Raw genomic sequence first — 21,071 nt, 5'->3', positions numbered from 1 at the left:
CTGGTGTCCATGGAGGTTAGAAGAAGGCGTCAGCTCCCCTGTAACTGAAGTTACAGGTGGTTGTCAGCTGTTACAGGTGCTGGAAAATGAACCGGGGTTCTCTTCAAGAACAGCAGCATTTTAACCCACTGAGCCATCTCTCCAGCCCCTGTGTCCAGCTCCTGTTCAGGTACCAGGGAGCCAAACTCCGATCCTTAATGCACAGCAAGAATTTTGCCAACTGAGCCCCAAGAGTTAGCACTTACCCAGAAGAGATTTTTAAGCTGGGCATGGTGGCATATGTCTATAATCCAAGCACTGGGAAGGTGGAGACAGGTGGATCCCTGTAGCTCACTGGCAAGCCAGCCTAGCCTACTTGACAAGTTCCAGGCCAGTGAAGAACCCTGTCTCAAAAGGTAGGGGACACCTGAGGAAAGCCACCTGAACTATCTTCTGGCCTCCACACATATATACATGAGCATATGCACTTACACACGTATATATACCCCAGAAGCTGAGCAGATGCCAATGCCATGGCCTGGGGCTCCCCAGCCTTCAGAACCACAAGCCAAATAAACCCTTCTTTACAAAATAACCATTCTCAGGCATTCTGTTAAAAGCAACAAGATAGACTAAGCTGAGTATGTTTAGTTATCCCAACCCAGCCTTGTATTTAGATTACAGGACCTAAGTATTGATGAGAGGCAATTGAGAAGTCCCAGGAGTGTACCCTACAATTGTGTGTGTGTGTGTGTGTGTGTGTGTGTGTGTGTGTGTGTGTGTGTACAATGAATGCAAGCTCCCATGAAACTGAGCCTGCAGGCTAGTCTCTCTATGGTTGGGAACAGGAGGGGTGTGTGAGGAGTAACAGCCTTGATTGAAATATGGAGCAGGACAGTCCTTGAGGTGGAAGAGGGCAAAGGGAATTAGCCCAGAAACATCAGAAGACCCTGCTGGTATGTAGCCTACAAATCATTGCAGGATGCAGGATGCAGGCAGCCATGCAGTTGGTGTTTCGGGAAAATAATGGGTTGAGAATGACTTGGTTCCTGCTCTCAACCAGACCAACTGTATGATTGTATGATGAGTTTGATACTTTTTCTTTTAGTTTGCAAAGAACATTCAAAAACACTCACTTTACCTTACATTCAGCCCTGAGCACATAAAAATTCAATATACACTGAATTGAATAAGTTCTTAGAACCACCTGCCAGCTCAGGGAAGTAAAAACATCTAGATTTATCCTCTCCCTCTCTTACCTTCCCATTTCTTTCTTTCCATACAGTATTAGAAATTCTAAAGAATGTTGTCCAAAATTGTTGGACAACAATTCCATCTGCTTACCACTTGAAAGTCAATATCCCTGAGACAAATGTTAATGGGCAAGAAATCCATTATATTCGAGAGTCAACACTGTAAGAACTCGGGGGTTGGGGGGTTGGGGGGGGTGAGCCAGGCGGTGGTAGCGCACGTCTTTAATCCCAGCACTCAGGAGGCAGAGGCAAGTGGATCTCTTGAGTTTGAGGCCAGCCTGGACTACAGAGTGAGTTCCAGGACAGCCAGGGCTACACAGAGAAATCTTGTCTCAAAAAAAAAAAAACAAAAAACAAAAGTAAACAAACAAGAAGAACTTGGGAGTGGAGGAATATCATCACATAAAGGTTATCTTAGGGAAGTCAGGGATGGAACATTCCAATTAACCTTGACTCCCTAGGATACTTTTCTACACATTCAACCTCTTAGCAATTTGCTTGATTTGTGTTTGCTGATTCAGAGCTAGACACATTTTGATGTTAGCAGGACATCACCAGAGATACTGGATTTCATTGGTTATTTAAAAAAATTATCAGTTAACATCTTAATCATTTAGGTTTGACTTTTCTCAGGAATTTAGAATGCTGGAGAAAGGGAAGGGTGGTCACAGGACAAATCCTTACAACCAGAAAGTAGGAGGCTGATAGGAGTTACCAATCTGCTGGATCAACCCTGGTGAGGGCTTCCTCTACACCACACATCACTACAAGGTATAGTTAGAAAACATTGCAGTGCTTTTCATCTCTCAGCCCAGTAACTCAGAGCTCCTGGAGGCCTCTTAAAGCTTTAAAGCAAAACAGATGCCTGAGAAACAAGGGTCATGAAGCTGAGAACTGACCTGTTCCCCTTCTTTTGTTCACATGACTTACTATAAATAAAGTTACTACTGGGTTTAAAGCAAAATTTAAAGTTGTCAAAGAAATATAAATTCGTGGCCAGTATGGTAACATATTCCTTTGATCCCAGCACTCGAGAGACAGAGTCAGGCAGATCACTGTGAGTTCGAGGCCAGAGTGAGTTCCAGGACAGCTTGGGCCCTGAATAGATGTTCATTTGAAAACAATTGGTAAGTTGTTAAGATGGTTAATTTTGTCTTAACTACCAGATCTTACTGGGGGTAAATGTTGTGGCTGTGTGGATATTTAAGAACTCATGAGGAAGCCAGGTGAGGTTGTACATGCCAATAATGCCAGGATTTGGGAAGTTAGGGCAGGAGTTCAAGTTCAGCCTAGGTTATATAAGACCCCATTTTATTTTATTTTATTTTTTTAAAGACTTATTTATTTATTATGTATAGTGTTCTGTCTGCACGTATCTCTGCAGGCCAGAAGAGGGCACCAGATCTCATTACAGATGGTTGTGAGCCACCATGTGTTTGCTGGGAATTGAACTCAGGACCTTTGGAAGAGCAAGCAGTGCTCTTAACCTCTGAGCCACCTCTCCAGCCCAAGACCCCATTTGAGAGAGAGAGAGAGAGAGAGAGAGAGAGAGAGAGAGAGAGAGAGAGAGAGAGAGAGAGAGAGAGAGAGAACGAACTCACAAGGAATGAGGAGCAAATTATTTCTCTCCCCTAACCCATAGAAATCACAGGAAGCTCTTGTTCTAGGGAGAAGCATTCCAGGATTTAACCACCTGCACTGGTTTCATCGGCCTCTTCATGGCCGCCGTCTTATTTCCCATCCTAAGGTTTTGATTCAAGACCTTTGTTCCTGAGCAAACTTGGCTTCCCAAAGAGGGGCGCTCAAAGTCATAATAAGCACCTGGTCAAGAAGTAAATTTGTCATTTAGGTTTACAGTTATTCATCCCTTCATCCTGTCAGGCAATGAATTATTTACTGAATGCTAACTAGGCCCTGGAGATAAAGCAGTAAGCTTGCTTCAGGCTTCTGGTAGAGTTGAAAATTGGAAGAAGCAGTAACAAAAAACAAATTGATGGGTAATGCATTGTATTATGTAAGTGCTGTAAAGCAAAAGCTGAGATGACAGAAAAGTTGGGGAAATCTCTCTGAGGAATAATAATCAAATAAACCTGCATGACGTCCAGTTACCTAGGGAACAAGCCTAGATTACTGAGAGCCAAGAATCACAGTGAGCCCTAGATGGAGAAAATACAGTGAGAGAGAAAGACAGGGGGGCTAGCCTCAGCTCAGTAGAAAAGCCCTCTTTCTTGAGGCTGACTCAAGAGGATTGTGAGTTCCAGCATAGGCTACACAGAGAGTATCAGACAAGCTTGGGTTACACAGGAAGTCCCTGTTCCTTGAAATAAATAAATGAATGCTATAATCCAAGTCAAAAGTTGGCAAGAAGAAGAAGAAAAAGAAGGAGGAGGAGGAGGAGAAGGAGAAGAAGGAGAAGAAGAAGAAGAAGAAGAAGAAGAAGAAGAAGAAGAAGAAGAAGAAGAAGAAGAAGAAGAGACATTTCACTCTGAGAATATATAGGTGACAGAAAAATTAAAAACACCAAATGCCAGGTCTGGTGGTTCATACCTGTAAGCCCAGCACTTGAGAGGCTGAGGCAAAAGAATCATGATAAGTTCAAGACCAATTAAGCTATATAGAACATAGGCCAATCTAGAACATACAAAGAAAATCAAACAAACAAGCAACAACAAACATACCAACAGTAGCCAGGCCTATTGGTACAGGCCTGTAACCCCAGCTACTTGTGTGTAAACTGAGTCAGGAGGCTCACAAATTCAAAGAAAAGCATGGCTCATAGCTCAGCAGTAAAGCACTTGCCTTGCACACACCAACTTCTACATTCAATCCCCTTTTAAAACACAAAGGGTGGTTAAAAGCACTTGCTGCTCTGGCCAAGACCAGAGCTTGTTTTGGGAGCACCTGGTCAGGCGGCTCACGACTGCCAGGGGTTCCAGGGAATCTGTCGCCCTCTCTTGGCCTCCACAAGCATCTGCACCCACATGTACATACCCATACAAAGACAGACACAGATATACATAATTTTTTTTTTTTTTTTGGTTTTTCGAGACAGGGTTTCTCTGTGTAGCTTTGCGCCTCTCCTGGCACTCACTTGGTAGCCCAGGCTGGCCTCGAACTCACAGAGATCCGCCTGGCTCTGCCTCCCAAGTGCTGGGATTAAAGGCGTGCGCCACCACCGCCCGGCAGATGCACATAATTTAAAATAAAGTTTAAAAAGAAAGAAAAGAAGAAAACAATACACAACTTTTGCTATTAGCTACATTGCCCTTAATTTTATGTAGATTAAAAAAAAGGAAACATCTCGGCCAGGCGGTGGTGGTGCACGCCTTTAGTCCCAGGACTCGGGAGGCAGAGGCAGGCAGATCTCTGTGAGTTCGAAGCCAGCCTGGTCTACAGAGGGAGATCCAGGACAGGCACCAAAACTACACAGAGTAACCCTGTCTTTAAAAAAAAAAAAAAAGGGAAACATCTCAAATCAAAAGGCATGTTAAATATTTACTTCACAACCAAACTGTCCATTTTACTGACGGTTTCTCAGGCCCTGCTGAAGGAGGAGAGCTGGGAAGTGTGCGCTGTAGAGGGGATTCTTCCTCATCTCCTCGAATCTGCTCCAAAGGTAAACTCAGTGATACTTCGCAATTACAGCCTCTTTGACAAACATGGCCAAACAGAACTTCCCAATAATGAAGATAAAATTGTCATATGCCTCCAATGTCCAATCACTTCTAGTGTTCAACTAGGTTACTTTAAATAGCCTAGATATGGATTGATAACAAAGTCCCTCTGAGATAATATAGCCTTTTTTGTGTGTGTGTTTAAAGAAAAAAGTTTCATTTACATCCTCCAAGCCAAGGACATTGATTTTTAAGATGAAAAATTGCACTTTTGCTACAATTGCTACCAGCATAGATTTCTTGAACGGACTTTACCTTCAGATACTTGCCAAGGCCTGAGCAATAACTGAACATGGCATCACATCTGCTTTGGCTTGCATGAAGAGTTTTATTGTTTATTATTATTATTATTATTATTATTATTATTATTATTATTATTATTTAGTGTTTATTGCACTAAAGCAAGGGGCATTTTTCTTCTGGGCATCTGATTCAATCTAGTTTTTTACAGTCACTCTTATTGAATACCCATGGTGTGCAACCCCCCAAGCTACATGCTTGTGACAGCGAAGTTGTGACATAACATGCTGTGAGGAAGCATACAGACACAGGGTGGGTAGGAGGGGAACAGAGCACAGGAAGTGGCAGTTGCTCATTCATTTGCCAAGAATGACCCAAAGGTAAGGCTGATTCCATTCCACTAGCTACTTTCCTTGAGCTGTTAATAAGGCTGGTAAGGAACAAGAAGCAATCTTCATATAGTCTGACATATAGTTTGTTTTGTTTTTGCAGTGCTGGGGGCAGAACCCAGAGCCTCAAAAATGTCAGGCAAACACTCTACCAGCTGAGCTATATCCCTAGTTCAACAGGCTAATGCAATGTCAGAGTCACGTTACAGAAAGACCATCCCAAACCAGCTGGGACCAACGCAGCTAACTCAGAAGACCAGAGCCTTAGTCAGTGTTCTATTGCTATGAAGAGACACTATGACCATGGCAACTCTGATAAAAGAAAGCGTTTATAGTTTATAGGGGCTTGTTTATAGTTTCAGAGGTTTAGTTCATTGCCATCATGCAGGCAGACATGATGCTGGAGAGATAGCTGAAAGTTCTACATCTGGATCCACAGGCAACAGGAAGAGGAGAGCTACTGCCCCTGGCTCGCTCGGGGTCTTGAAATCACAAAGCACTCCCGGTGACACATTTCCTCCAACAGGGTCACACCTACCCCAACAAGGCCACACCTCCTAACCCTTCTAAGTAGTGCTATTCCCTGATGACTAAACATTCAAAATATGAGCCTATGGGAGCCATTCTTATTCAAACCACAACAACCACTGTTCTTTGCTTCATAATGATCTACACAGCATTAGTCTGGCAGAACCACCTGCTCCCATCATGTATCCGATGCCAGGATACATCCAGAAAACGATGTAATAAAGAAAAGTTGAGGAAACCCTACTCTGGGAAAATCCCACTCCCAGAATTCCTCACCTCTTCCCCACTTTAAAACATAAATAATAATACCCGCTCCATTTTGACAGTCTTGCTATCCGAAAACTCAAGACTGCATCTCTCTGGAGAAGCCCACTCCCGCCCCTTATCTTGGGTGTATGTTGCTGTTCTTTCCTTAGGCAGCTTTTCAGCAACTTCTGTGCTGAAATCTGTATGTGCATTTTCTTTACAAACCCCACAATGTTTTTACTCAACAAACTCATGCTTGGCCTAATAAGTCCCAGCTTTGCTTCATACCAATTCCTCCTGAAACTCTTTTCTTCTTTGTCAGTAAAGATCACAGCTTCACCTGGCTAGAGATCTCTGAAAACAATTGGGCAGCAGAGCCAGCCATTCACGTTGAGCTCTATGTCCTGCTATCAGCGACACTGAGACAACCTTGATCCCAGAGCAATGAACTGAATAGGGTTAGGGTTGGAGGGACAGTTGTAAAATGTTATGAGGGTTCTTAGCTGATTTTTTTTTTTTCTGAGACAGGGTCTCACATAGCTGAGGCTGGCCTGGAATTTAATAGTAGTCAAGAACGGTCTTGAACTTCTGCTCCTGCCTCCACTTTCTCCACTTCACATGTGCTAGGATTACAGAAGTGCGGAGTGGCGAGGAGACTGAGGTGGGCTCAGATAACTGCTCTGACCAGGCGACCCTTGTTGTGTCACTGGCAGGAAGGGCCACAGTGATGTTCCTGCTGTACTCGATCACTTCCCAAAGGCATGCCACTGCCCTGGAGGTGGCAGCCACAGGTGTTAAGTGCTATCAAAATCTAAAAGGACTTATGTTTCTTGAGTCAGTGGTACAAGTTTTTGTTTTTTTATCAATTTAAATTTTTTAATTTATTATTAATCTGTGTGAAGGTGTAAGGCTAAGTAAGCGTGTGCCACAGCACCTATGTGAAGGTTAGAAGACACACTTTGGGAGTCAGTTCTCTTTGTCCACTATGTGTGTTCCAGGGATCGAACTCAGATCCCAGGCTCTGCAGCAGACATCTTAAGCTGCAGATTTTGCTGGTCCTGGTACAAGTTTCTTTCTTTCTCTCTCTCTCTCTCTCTCTCTCTCTCTCTCTCTCTCTCTCTCTCTCTCTCTTTCTTTCTTTCTTTCTTTCTAATAATGATTATTTATTATTTGCGTTGGTGTTTTGCCTGCATGTATGTCTGTGTGATGCTGTCAGACCTTGGAGTTACAGACAGTTGTGAGCTGCCATGTAGGTGCTGGGAATTGAAACCAGGGCCTCTGTAAGAACAGCCAATGCTCTTAACGGTTGAGCCATCTCTCCAGCCCCCCCTCCCCCACTGTACAAGGTTCTTAATTACTGAATCTGTTCAGGACCTGCCAGAGGCAGATGCTGAGCTGAGGTCAGATGTGAGGGAGATTTCTGAAGGGGGAAGCAGCTGTGAAGAAGAAGGGAGAAAGCCTGCATCATGAGCAATGATAAATTCATGGGAGGGGACTGTTTATTTTTTTATTTTTTGAGACAAGCATCTTTATGTCACCCAGGGTAAATGTTAACTTAGTCCTCCTATGTCTGTTCCAACTGATGGGATTACAGGGTTACTGCTCCTGGATAAGAGGTCTTACAAGACAGGTTTTCTCTGTGTAGCTCTGGCTGTCATGGAACTCTTGTAGACTGACCTCCACCCCAGAGATCTGCCTTTGCCTCCCAGTTTCTGAGATTAAAGGTGTGTACCACCATGTCTGACTTGATAAGAGAGATTCTTAAGAGCTTTCATTGAACACCCTAAGTTGTCCCAACTGGAGCAAGTGCTGATGGCTTGGGTGGGCAGAATCAGGGACACTGGTGACAGCCTTCACACACATGATGGCCCGCACTTAAGTGTCCACTCAGCAACAGTGCTCAGGTAGGAAGCTCTTCCCTATGGTGAAATTTTATTTGTGCTGAAATGTGATTTTATTTGCATGTTAATAAATAAAGTTGCCTGGGGTCAGAGCTAATAGCAAGCCATAGCAGAAGCTGGGCGGTGGTGGTGCACGCCTTTAATCCCAGCTCTTGGGAGGCAGATCTCTGTGTGTTCAAGGATACAGCCAGCATGGAGACATACGCCTTTAATCTCAATACCAACCATAGAAGACCTGGAGGTCTGTACAGACAGGCAGTGATGAGGAGGTCATGTGGTTGGGTTTACAACCAATGAGAAGGCAGAATAGAAAGTCTATAAAAAAGACAAACAGACAGGAAGTAGCTCTCTTTGCTGAAGAGGACAGCAGCAGCAATGAAGGGTAAGGTTTTTAGCTCTTAGCTCTGACCTTTTGGGCTTTCATCTCTGCATTTTCTAAACCTCATGCAAGAAAGCCAGTGGTACAGGTGTCTCGAGTGCTCAGTGGGAAAAGTGAGGAACATTCTGGACAGATCTGCTGGGTAGACATCTGCAATATGAACTCGCACATAGAGACAGCCCTGACCTAACACAGAGCAGTTGGAGTCAGGCTGCCTAAAGAATGACAACTTCTATTCAGTTTTATCGAAAACCCAGAAGTCTTGGTGCCTGCAGAATCACAACCTCTTTCCTATTTAAATGACAAACCTTCCCACCCTTTCAGAAACAATTGTCAAAAGGACTGTACTTTGAGCCTGATGCCAAGCAAAATACTTTGCACACATTGACATCCAAGGGAGACATGCCCACACCTGTCCTGCCATCCTGTCAGCCAAGTTTGGAATGTTATTTGAACTTTCTTTACTTAGAATCTGAGTTTTGTCAACTGTCAATAGAAATGTTCCTCATAAATACTGGCTAGAAACACTGAGAGAACATTCTAGAGTACTAATACCCCCAAATTGTTCTACCTAGAAAGTATGACCTGCAGATATTTTTTAAAAGTATAGTTGTCCAGGCAGTGGTGGCACATGCCTTTAATCCCAGCAGTCCTATAGAAGGACCCAGGTCTAGGCTAGTGGGCTGCTTGCAAAAGTACTTTGCACCAGCTGCTTGCTACAGGGGACAGAAACTCTCAGAGTTCATCTTCAGCTAGCTGTGAGACCTTAGCTTAACCTCCCCTGTGGCAATTTCATTTTAAGATTGTATTATCTCAGCTGTGTGTTCACAGAACATAAAACAAGAGTGCTTTTTACTGGAGGAGGGAGGTGTTCTGAGCGTTGGGCCAGGACTTCCAACTTAATTGATAAACCATGTTCTTATGTGAGCCACTGCCTCATGAAAAGCCCGTGAGGAATAATCTGACATCAAGCCTCAGAAATAACCCTAAAAACAGTGAATGGAATTGTATTTTTACACAGTTATGCACTGCTAATCACAAACACACAAACACATACCGACACCAAGTGCTGTCACCCCCCTTTTGAAATTTTTCATTTACTTATTTTGTGTGTGTAGGTGTTTTGCTGGAACTTAAACCCAAGTCTTATGCATGCTAAGCAATCGTTATATCACTGAGCCCCAGCAAATACGATATTCTCAATCAGATAAAGGGGTAGGGGATCCTTGGTAGGGTTTTTGAGGCTTGTTGTTATTGTTGTTGTATTTGTTTGTCTTTCTATGTAGCCCTGGCTGTCCTGGAACTCAGAGAGATCTGCCTGCCTCTGCTTCGAAAGTGCTGGGATTGAAGGCGTGTGCCACCATGCCCAGCAGTTTTTGTTCGTTTTGTTTTTTTTTTGAGATAGGGTCTACATCTCAGCCTAGGCTGACTTTGAATGCTCAGCATTCCTCCCGCCTCAGCCTCAAATGACTGGGATTACAGGCATAAATAATATGTGTGGAGGCCAGAGGACAGCTCTGGGGAGTTGGCTCTCTCCTTCCACCATGGGACACAGGGATCAAACTCAGATCCTCAAGTTTATATGGAAACCACTTTTATTTGTTACGCCATCTTCCTGGTTCAGACGAGTATTATTGTTTTAATGGCTAGAATGGAGCAGAACTTGGTGCCAACATTATTTCTATTGTCTACTTTTAGAGTTGTAAAATGGGGAGTTGGAGAGATGGCTCAGTAGTTAAAAGCACATATTGCTCTTGTAGTTCAAATCCCAGCACCCATATCACATGGCTCAGCATTACCTGTAAATTCTGCTCCACAGAGATCTGGTACCTCTAATCTCCATGGCATTCATTTGCATGTACAGACACAACTTTAAAAATAAAATAAAAATAGACTTGTAAAATGAAACTGTTCAGATGGGTAAGCTGGTGAACTGGAAGGAGTTTTGTTATAGTTGTTAATATTCTGATCTGCCCCTTGAAATCCCACTCCTTAGTGCCTCCCTGTGTCCTGATGTACAAGCCTCATTCTAAGGAAAAACTCCTCCCCTTCCTCTCTCTCTTCCGCTTCTTCCCCCATGAGGTGTGAACCTTCTCTCTCTCTCTTTTCTCTCTTTCTCTGTCTCTCTCTTTCCTATCTTTCTCTTCATTTCTCTATTATAATAAACTCTCCACATGGATGCAGCATCTGGGCTGTGAATTATTGGCCGCCGCCACCATGCCCATATGGCGTGCATCTGCCCAGCATGTTTCCCTGCACGCTGGAGATACCTTGGGGGTCTCTCCCCACTGCACAATAATTCATAACAAAAGTGTTGAGAGATCATGCTTGGACTTCTAAGGTACAGGTTAAAAGTGTTTTTTAATCATTGGAAAGTATCTTGCATAGTGATCAGCTGAAAACTTAGCCTCTTTGCAAAGGATACTGAAGGCAAAGGATTGAAAAGTACTAAATTAGCTGGGCAGTGGTGGCACATGCCTTTACATAGCACCCAGGAGGCAGAGGCATGTAGCTAAAGTTTTCCTGCCCAGGCCACAGTCAGGACAAATCTCTCTCACCTGCCAGTCCTACAGCCTCTCAGACCCAACCAAGTAAACACAGAGACTTATATTGGTTACAAGCTGTATGGCCGTGGCAGGCTTCTTGCTAACTTTTCTTACAGCTTAAATTAATCCATCTCTATAAATCTATACCTTGCCACATGGCTCGTGGCTTACCGGCATCTTCACACGCCGTTTCTCATCATGGCGGCTGGCAGTGTCTCTCTGACTCAGCCTTCCACTTCCCAGCTTTATTCTCCTCCTTGTCCCGCCTACACTTCCTGCCTAGCCAATGGCCAATCAGTGTTTTATTTATTGACTAATTAGCAACACACTTGACAAACAGACCATCCCACAGCAGAGGCAGGCAGAGCTCTGTTAGTTCCAGGACAGCCTGGTCTACAGAGTGAGTTCCAGGACAGAGAAGCCCATCTTGAAAAACTAAAATAATAATAATAATAATAATAATAATAATAATAATAATAAAAACCTAAATTAGCAAAATGAATCTTAGTGAGTCTTTCATGAACTCAAAGTGTCCCTCAGATTTCCATCCTAGAGTTTTTCATACCCTAGAGCAACATACTATGCATGGGAAAATCAGGATGTGGTGAAGAGTTGGCCTTTTGAGGCAGGAGGATTTCGTGAATGAACTCTGAAGCTCAAAGCCAAAGTCCATCGGGACAACACAATGAGATTTTTTTCTAAAAAAAAAAAAAAAAAAAAAACAAAAAACAGGGCCAGGAGGACAGGTAGACCCAGTTTGCAGTGTGTGGGCGCTCTAAACTTAAGAACATTCCAGGCAGATGAAGAACAGGAAGTCATTCTTTTTCCCACACTGCCATCTTCTGATGGAAGAAGGCAATGTTTATTGCCTGCCCAGGTTGCCTTTTTACCAGGACCCACAGCTTCTCGGGAACAGCATACTATTAAGGAAATCTGACCAGGACTTAGGAATCAGAGCTCTTGGTGTCAGTTGCCCTGCTGGCTGACCATCCTGAGCACAGGCCTCACTCTTGAGTGTTCCCACACTAACAGCTATGGCTCTCATTCCACACAATGGTGTGCCAGTGACAGGAAGCCTGGTAGTGGAGCACACTACAAGCTACCTCCCATCCCCGTCAATCAAATCGCTCTGTCATCAGGTTGGAACTGATGGCAAGGAACTGTGGGACTATCCAGAAGCAGAAGTGCTGGGAAAGTCCCTCTGGGAAATTAATGGCTGTGCTAAGGGGGTTAGGAGAACGTGTGAGAGCTGGGTCCACAGGGGTCCATAGGCCATATCACACTAGAAGCTAGTCAATAGCCATTTGGGGAAAGGGAGGCACCAGGCTACTTATGTTTCATCTTTGGAGAGTTCTAGGCATGTGAGACCAGTAAGTAATAGTGGCAGGAAGGTCCAGGCCTGGGGGATCAATCAGTCCAGGGTTGAGCCCTGGTTTTGCAATCACTAGATCTCCATCAGCCGGAGCCACTGAGATTCTGTGTTGGCACTTTCTTATTGTAAGACATAGTAACACATATTGTCCTGGGTGGATAAAGCTAAACCAGACTGTATATTTAAAGTTCCTGCAATATGGTGGGCTCAGAGATGCTCTGTGCTGACATGGAACAATGTGGAATCCCAGCTGGCTGACTGGCTGTAAGGAGAGGAAGGGAAAGGAACACACTAGCCAGGCCACTGTCATATTTGGCTCCCGGACCCCCTGGGATGAGGATTGAGGCAAATAGGAATCTACCTGGGAAGCCTTGGCAACCCACTCATGCTTTACCCCACAGCAGGCCTCTGCATGTTCGGGCATCCCCAGGTGGATCCCAACAAGAAAAAGGATAGTACCCCCAAACACACCAGCCAGAATTGGAGTGTGTATTGTATTCTAACAGAGGGAAGTGGCCTCTGCAAAAAGTAGTTTGGAAATGTGACCAAGGCTTTCTTGGGTTTGGAGCCAGACTCCTGGAATCTTCTCCCCACCCTGACCTGGCGACCATCCAACTTCAGGGATTCTGAACCAGCTTTATTTGCATAAACCAGGCAAGGAGGAACCCGAGACAGAAAGGTCTCCACGCCCCTCTCAGGGCCCACATCAGCTTTTTTCTCCGCTGGAACCACTACACACTCCCGGCTCACTGAAGTTCGACTCCGCCCACCGATGACCCGCCCCTTAGAAGCCCATAAGCCCCACCCACCAACAGCCCCGCCTCTTTATGGGCCTCGCCCCTTCGCTCAGGGCCAGACTACACGATGGCAAACTGGCAGATGTAGGGCAGCTGGTCGCGGCATCGCTTGTCGAACCACTTGCCGTTGGCCGCTACGGCCAGGGCAGCGCAGTTCTCGGCTTTGCCGCCGTCAGGCTGCGCGGTGATCTCCGTCTCCCAATTCTTGTAGGCCAGGCGGCCGCCGGTCATATCCACCCAGGCGCCTTCCGCCGCCATGTCGTTGAGGCCCATCCAGATCTCCACCTCGCTACCTGCGCTCTGGCGCGCATACTCGAACAGTGCCTCGTTCTCTAGTCCTGACTGCGGCGTGCCCAGCGTGCCACCACGCGAGATGCAGTCCTCGCTGGCCTCGTGGAAGGTCTTCGGCTGGGTGAAGGCCAGGAAGCACTTCAAGTTGACCTTGGTGCCCTTCAGGCACACTGAAGGGAGAGATACCTGTCACATTAAGTTTCAGAGCCCCAGGACAGATAGACCTCTTCCAGACAGCCCCCAGCCTCCATCCTATCCCATCCATCGCTTGAAACCTGCTTGCTCCCGCCCACTTCAGGATCCTGCTGTGGCAGACACTGAAGAACCCAGGTTACTGTTCAAGAGGACTTGGTGCCCTGCTCCGGGAATGGCCACCCCTCTGCTGCAAAGGGTTCCTTAGCCAGGGTCACTGACTCCAGAGATGAAGGGAATGCAAAAGTCACCTGGCCTCTGCCCAGGGCAGGATAGTTCCCTGAGCCACAGAGGTTGGCACCAGGCTTATTCTGAGCTTATCCTCTCGAGGGTCTGCTTCCTTTCTCATGTCCCCAGGCATGCAGCCTCAGCCCACTACATCTCAAAGGCAGCTTCCCCAACTAGCTAGAGCCCCCTAAACCGAGCTCAACCACCAGGCCCCTCCCTAGGATCAAGCCACTAACTCACAGTGCCAGGCATCTGCCTACTTAAAATAGAGACCACAGTCCAGGTACTTAGGACCTACCACCCCTGCCTGAGGGCCAGCAAGTTTCACCACAGGGGATTAACACAGGGGACCTCTGCCCAGTCAGGTCCCTGGCTGGTTGGGTGGAGCTGGGAGAATGAGCTAAGACTACGGGAACATTTGCAGCAGAAAAGACTGTACAGGCTATCCAAACGGCATCTGAACTAGAGTGCTCAGGGGAACACTGGCCTCCCAGGTTAGGAGGAAGGTGCTTGTGGTAGCTTGGTGTAGCAGTTTGTGTTTAGCTTGATTCCTAACTTAACTATCAGGCAGATGGGGTATGTCTGGGGCCACACATGTCAGAGGTACATATTGGCCCCTACCCATGCACTTAGTCATTCCACTCAGCGAATATTCAAGAGAAACATCCCCATGTCTCTGAGGGATTTGACAACTAGTCCTCACAGAAGTGTTTATCCACAGACTCTGTAGCACAGCCATCACATGCTCAGGTACATCATATACCTAGATCAGGGCCAAGCACACACATGGTATGCTCACTCCATACCATGGAGTGAGGCAAGGTCACAGGGAGAGTGGGAAGAGAGACATGCACGAAGACCATGATGGAGAGGGACAACTAACTTGAAGGAGAACTGGCCTGGCCCCAAAGCTCTGTGCTTAGCCAGACTGGGCTACCTCAAGCAAGTAACAAAGGCTGGCTCCCCTGGCCTTTAGAGTGCCTGAACTGGAAGGCCTTGGTCCACCTCTGCCGCCCCCCAGCAGGGTAACTGTGTTACTCTGCCTCAGTTAGCCCATCTTTTATTTTTTTAAAAGTATTTTTTTAAAAGATTTTTATGTGTATATGTGTATGTTTGTGTGAGTGTATGCCATGTCTGTGTGGGGTTGCCCTCAGGGCAGAAGAAGGCATTGGATCCCCTGGAGCTAGAATTATAGATGATTGTGAGTCACCTTGTAGGTGCTGGGGACTGAACCCAGGTTCTCTGGAAGAGCAGCTAGGTCTCTTAATGACTGAGCCATCTCTCCAGCTCCAAGATTTTGGTTTTTTTTTAATTTATCATATTATTTGTTTTGTCTTTGAAATAGAGTCTCACTGTATGATCCTGACTGGCCTGGAACTCACTCTGTACACCAGGCTGGCCTTGAAATCAGAGATCTGTCTGCCTCTGACTCCCAAGTGCTGGGATTAAAGGTGTGTGCCACCATGCCTGGCCTTATTTATATTTTTAAAGTGTGTGTGTGTGTGTGTGTATGTGTGTGTGTGTGTGTGTGTGTGTGAGAGAGAGAGAGAGAGAGAGAGAGAGAGACAGAGAGAGACAGAGAGAGACAGAGACAGAGACAGAGAGACAGAGAGAGAGAGTTAATGCACATGAGTGAAGTGCCCATGGAGGACACCAAGTGTTCGATCCTTTGGGACTGGAGTTACAAACGTTGCTGGGAATCAAATTCTCAATTGCCATGCCATCTCTCCAGTTCCCATCAGCTGGCATATCTTCACATCGGCACTAACAGATGCTGGCCTGGTTACTGTGATTCAGAGACAATCTATAAAGCCACAGGGGGGCGAACACAGGGGAGGAGGGAGACATGGGGGAGTGGGCAGGGAAGGGAGGGTGATGTGCCCCAGGGCTGTGAGACTATTAAGTACAGTTACCCTGTGGCTGGCCTAGACTGTACTGCAATTCCTGGCCCTGATTCAAAGCTCTCACTTCCACTAAGCAGTGGTAGTTCCTGTTGGGAGTACCTTTGGCCTTGGAAGCACTCCACCTCCACATCCTCTAGCTGTGACCAGACCCAGCTGTGCCTGACAGGATGGGTCCTACAGATGTGAGTTAGGTAGCTTCCCCCAGGAAGCATGTGAAAACAGAACTTGGCACTGGCTGGAAACTGAGACTTCTTCTTCACTGCTGCCTATTGCCAGCCTGGCCCTTCTTGGATGTGTTCCTCCACACAGCCGTACTGTACTCACCAGTCTGTAAGGCCTGCTGCTCCTTCAGCAGGGCCACCTCCTGGGCCAGGCTGTCCAGCCTGCTCTTGAGCTCCTCAAACATCTTTGGGCTCACCGCATCTAGGACAGAGAGGCATGGGCAATGAAAACCCGAGGCAGGAGATGCTCCCTTCCCTGTCTGCCACCCCCACCCCACCCCCCCACTCCCCTGAGGAGGCAAAGGGAATTACTTCTCCCAGCCTAGATCTCTTGCTGTCTCTACCAGCTCTGCTCCCTCCCTAAGGAACTGACCCTCCAGTGGACCCTTTTGGCCTATTCCTGGCTCCTCTCCAGGCTTCTCTATTCTGCATTTGTCATGGTGGGGTCAGGATCAGCAGGAGTTGGGGAAACAGCCACCTCATCAGCTCTATTTATGGGCCATAAAATCACAGAGATCAACTCCCCCAGAACGGAGACCAAGCAGAGACAGCAAGCCCCAGTCTGAGTTGAGGGTGACAGAGACACATGTTCACCAACACAGCTCCACCTTCTCATGTATACAGTGAGAGGACAACAGCATTCTGAAATGAGGAAACTCAGGAGAAATGACATAACACAGGGTGTGGGCCCACCTAACTGCAGCTGAGGGAGAGCAGGGGAGCCACTTCCCACAGAGCAACCACTGCAGAAGGTAGGGGCTTGCTGTGCACCACCTCAGCCATGCTCATAACCAGCCTATCCCATGGGCAAGTGCCATCCTGGATATTCACCATTTCACAAACAAGGAAACTGAGGTCAGATTTAAATGACCTGCCTAGGATGGTAGAGCAGCTAGCCCAAAGCCCTGATCCAAGTAGCCACAGAATCACACTCTTCCCATCTGCTCCATGGTACATGGCATCTCTTGATAGGGACTGCTTGTATGGGTGAATGACATGTGCATCAGCAGGTGTAAGTGAGAGATTGTGTGTGTGTGTGTGTGTGTGTGTGTGTGTGTGTGTGTGTGTGTGTGTGTGAGAGAGAGAGAGAGAGAGAGAGAGAGAGAGAGAGAGAGAGAGAGAGAGAGAGAGCGCTGAGAGCTGTGGGTGGACCTCTGTCTTTCTGAAGTCTCAGGGGTTCCTTGGAAAGCTCTGCTTGACTTGAGGCAAAGAGTAGGGAGTCCCTCCCTCCACAGGCCATTTCATGTGAAGTCTTGGGTTCATCAGTTCAGAGCCTTTGTCCACCTACTAGAAGCTTTGCCAAGGAATTGTGGCCAAGACAGACTTGCAGGCGGTGATGGTGCACGCCTTTAATTCCAGCACTCAGGAGGCCAGAGGCAGAGAGATCTTGAGGCCAGCCTGGTCAAGGCCAGCCTGCTCTACAGAATGAGTTCCAGGACAGCTAGGACTATACAGAGAAACCCTGTCTCAAAAGCAAACAAACCAATTAACAAACAAAAGAAGACATGGACTTGCATGTACAAAAACCAGTGATGTAACTTATCAAGTGTAGAGAAAATAACACCCAGAGGAACAAGAGCAAAGCAGACAGGGTTGGAGCCAGCAAGCAGGGTCACTCTGCACCTCTGCCTCAACCTCTGGATTCCCAGAAGCTGTGCACAATCATATGGATCACCAGCACAGGGCACCATGTAGATAAAGTGAGTCAGAAACTGAACCAGGGTGTTAGCTCAAGCTCCCGTGGGAGCCACCTAGGACCAGAGCTTGAGTGAGGCCATTACTGAGGCCGCCCTGCTCTGATCCTCTCCTTTCCCACAACTGACATGATTTATAAGACTGAGGAAAACTTGAGAAACTGGCAATCATTTTCCATATTCAGAAATCCTGTTTGCCTTTGGATCTAAATCCCGCATACAACATGCCTTGGTGGCAATGTTGGTAATGATCATGGACAGAACCATGCAGGATATTCAGTCCTCCTATTTTAAAATGAGCAATTTGTAGACAATCATTATATATTTATCTGATTAAAGAAATCAAAACTATCCAAAAATTCTCCTTCCCAGTCCAGACTGCTCCCTGTTTTTCTTTCCGGAAGTAGTCTCTGTTACATATGTAGCTCTTTCTGGAATAGTTCTATACACATTCAACAGATATTTATTTACTTTTAGTCAGCCCATTCCAATTTTCTAAATTATCGACACATGTTAATTGCTCAGGTTAGTAGAACTCATCTCCATATACATATGCCTCATGATAAATTCCTTTGTCAAAGTGATGTCAATATAATACCCGTTCTGTTTTGAATTTTGTTCCCATTGTAAACTTAGTCTTTGGAATTTTGGTTTTGTTTGTCGTTTTTGAGACAGGGTCTCCCTGTGTATCCCTGTCTGGCCTAGAACTCACAGAGATCCACCTGCCTCTACCTCCAGAGTGCTGAGACTAAAGGCTTGTGCCACTACGCTTAGCTTTGCTGTTGTTGTTTGAAGTGCTGAAGATGGAATCAGGATGTCACACGTTCTAGGCAAGCACTCACAACAGAGTACACAGGAAGCTGTTAATTCTAACCCCTGGAGTTTTTTTGTTTTTTTTTTGTTTTTTTTTTGTTTGTTTGTTTGTTTTTTGTTTTTTGTTTGTTTTTTTTTTTTTTTTTGGAGACAGGGCCTCAAATTTGCTAAATAATTGAAGATAACCTTGAATTTATAGCCCTCCTGCCTCCACTTCCCAGTGCTGGGGTTAGTATGTACCACAGCTCTGGTTCCTGTGTGATGCTAGGGATCAACCCAGTCCCTAGCAGATGCTAGGCAAGCACCCTACCAACTGAGTTCTGCCTGTTCTTTGCTGTAGCCTTATGCTCCAGGGCTGATTTTTGTATTTCACTATCTAGGTACAGAGGTTCTGTAGATTCTCCACACCCTTTCCTTTGGCTTGGCTCTACCATCTCCCCGAGTCTCCACATCTGACTCTTCCTACCATCCTCCCTGTCCTGTAGGGATGACAACCTCAGTCATTATCATAACATTCAGCTGTTTCATCTCCACCCATCCCAGGATGACCTCGCCCTCAGCATTTCAGAGGAGAGCAGAGATGCTTTGAGCTCAATATGAGGTGATAAGGCTGATGCCCCATTGAAGTACGAGTCCACTTGTCACCCATTTCCCCTCTGTGTGCCAAGCGTTTGTCTAGGGGGGGCTTTATATATTTTACATTATTAAATGCTGACTGCAAGTCTTTGAGTACATTCTACTCCTCCTGGGATCAGAGTTGAGGAAATGCACGCTGGTACTACCTGGTGGAAACTGACCCTCTCCAAGATGGAGGTTCAATTTCTTTAACATATGGGTGCCAGAGGGGGAGCAGCAGATGCCGTTTAGAAAATCTATAAGGTTCTTCTCCATTCTAAGAGTCAGGGACTGTTGCAGTTCTGACAACCATCCCTGCTGTGAGGACTCTGCAGCCACCAGAGTCTTTCACCAAAGGTCCCAGGAGGACTCTCATCAAAGTAGACATGAAGGGAAGGAGCACAAGGTAACACAACGAGGGAGCTGCCCCTGCTTACCTTTCTTGACATTTGTAGCCTTCTTGGTCTTTGGGGTGGGTGACTCTGTAGAGACCTGGGACAAGATGGAGAAGAGGCAGAAAAGCAGGTAGGTGCCCCCAAACCCCATACTGCTGCTTCTGGCTGCAATGCCTGGGTCAGAAAGCAGTGTCACTGCAGCCTGGGCTGCGCGGCTTAAGGCTGTGGACACAAGGACCTCTGTCTTGAAAACCCTCCGAAAACTTGGCTGAGAACATGCAAAACAGAAAAAAAAAAAAAAAAAAAAAATGAAGCTAGCTGCCAAAGGCGAAAGGCTTGGGAGTCATAGCTACATTGCTGTGGACAACCACCCAGCAGCCTGGCTAGCCTCCCAGAAAGTCAGCGTTTCAAGGGACTAATAGACAGCCAATAGCTGTCATTGCTCAATCCATCCAGTGATTATTTCAGGCAGGAGCCAGGTTGGGCCTGGCATTGGCTCACTGAGTCTCTGCCCAGAGAATTGTCTTTTCCCATTTTGTTGAGAAACTGAGGCTTGGTGGGGTAAAGTGTCTACAAGCTACTCTAAGGGACAGTGACCAGGCTAAGAGCCTTAATGGTCCAGAATGCTTGTGATTATTTTGTGATTTTGCTCTTTTCATAAAAAAAAAGCAAGATAAACCTTCCTTTCCTCACATTTTTCCCCCTCAAAAATCTGTCCTGGAGCCATAAGAGAGATAGAGCAAAAGAGGGGACCAGAGCAGAGAAGGGAACCAGGAAGTCTTAGAGCCAAGAAGGGATTTATGAAGAAAGAGGAGGTTGGAATCAACCCTGCAGAGTTACCAGTGAGCCCCTGTGAACATGAGCACATTCAGAGAAATCTGTATGTGTAGTTAACAGAACATCTGCCTCCCAGCTGTTCTGGACAGGCCTTGGAGCTGCAAGTCCTCCAAAGCCTGAGCCCTCTTGGCATGGAAGTATAGACTGTAACATTCCACCCAAGGGACAGGAAATGAACCCAAATGTGTCATACTGCCAGAAAGCAAGAATACTTAAAGAATTCTGGGGACCCATCAGTGGGGTACAGCCAGCCTGAAGGAGCCGCCTACGGTGTGAACCCAGCAGTGTTTGGGGATTCTGTAGCTGGAAAGCCATCACACTAACGTCAGCATCAGGCTGGAGGGGATGAATACACAATTCAGTGCTACAAATAATTCTTGACTGGACCCTTGGAAGCTGAAGGACACAGTTGACAACTGATGGGATGTAAGGCACCCATGGTAGAGCCATGTTCCTGTTCCTGTCCCAGCTCCAACAATGTATGAGCGTGTTTTCACTTTTCCACAGCATGGCAGGCCAGGCGGAACACTTATTCAAAAATGGCTTCTGGGGACAAAGTCTTTTGTAGAGTAGTTGA

The 21,071-nt window shown here is 46.2% G+C and overlaps 1 protein-coding gene across 1 annotated transcript; it reads right to left on the bottom strand.

Moving 5' to 3' along the window:
• Window positions 1-13,131: 13,131 nt before the first annotated feature.
• On the bottom strand, window positions 13,132-19,924 carry Clec3b (C-type lectin domain family 3 member B). The gene is made up of 3 exons (XM_059267191.1): window positions 19,700-19,924; window positions 16,244-16,342; window positions 13,132-13,765 (listed from the first exon to the last, which is right to left on the bottom strand). The coding sequence occupies exons 1-3, from the start codon at window positions 19,806-19,808 to the stop codon at window positions 13,365-13,367; spliced, it is 609 nt and encodes a 202-aa protein (XP_059123174.1). The 5' UTR covers window positions 19,809-19,924; the 3' UTR covers window positions 13,132-13,364.
• Between the last annotated feature and the right edge of the window lie 1,147 nt (window positions 19,925-21,071).

The sequence above is a fragment of the Peromyscus eremicus genome, chromosome 7, assembly GCF_949786415.1.
Source record: "Peromyscus eremicus chromosome 7, PerEre_H2_v1, whole genome shotgun sequence".
In the NCBI taxonomy this organism is placed as follows: Eukaryota; Metazoa; Chordata; class Mammalia; order Rodentia; family Cricetidae; genus Peromyscus; species Peromyscus eremicus.
The sequence above is the reverse complement of the archived record's forward strand: the minus strand, read 5'-3'. Positions and strand labels throughout refer to the sequence as shown.

Coding starts and splice junctions, on each gene's coding strand:
- Clec3b (XM_059267191.1), bottom strand. CDS start 19,808: ATGGGGTTTGGGGGCACCTACCTGCTTTTCTGCCTCTTCTCCATCTTG. Junction 16,343..19,699: donor GGCTACAAATGTCAAGAAAG/GTAAGCAGGGGC, acceptor TCTCTGTCCTAG/ATGCGGTGAGCCCAAAGATG. Junction 13,766..16,243: donor GCAGCAGGCCTTACAGACTG/GTGAGTACAGTA, acceptor CTCTCCCTTCAG/TGTGCCTGAAGGGCACCAAG.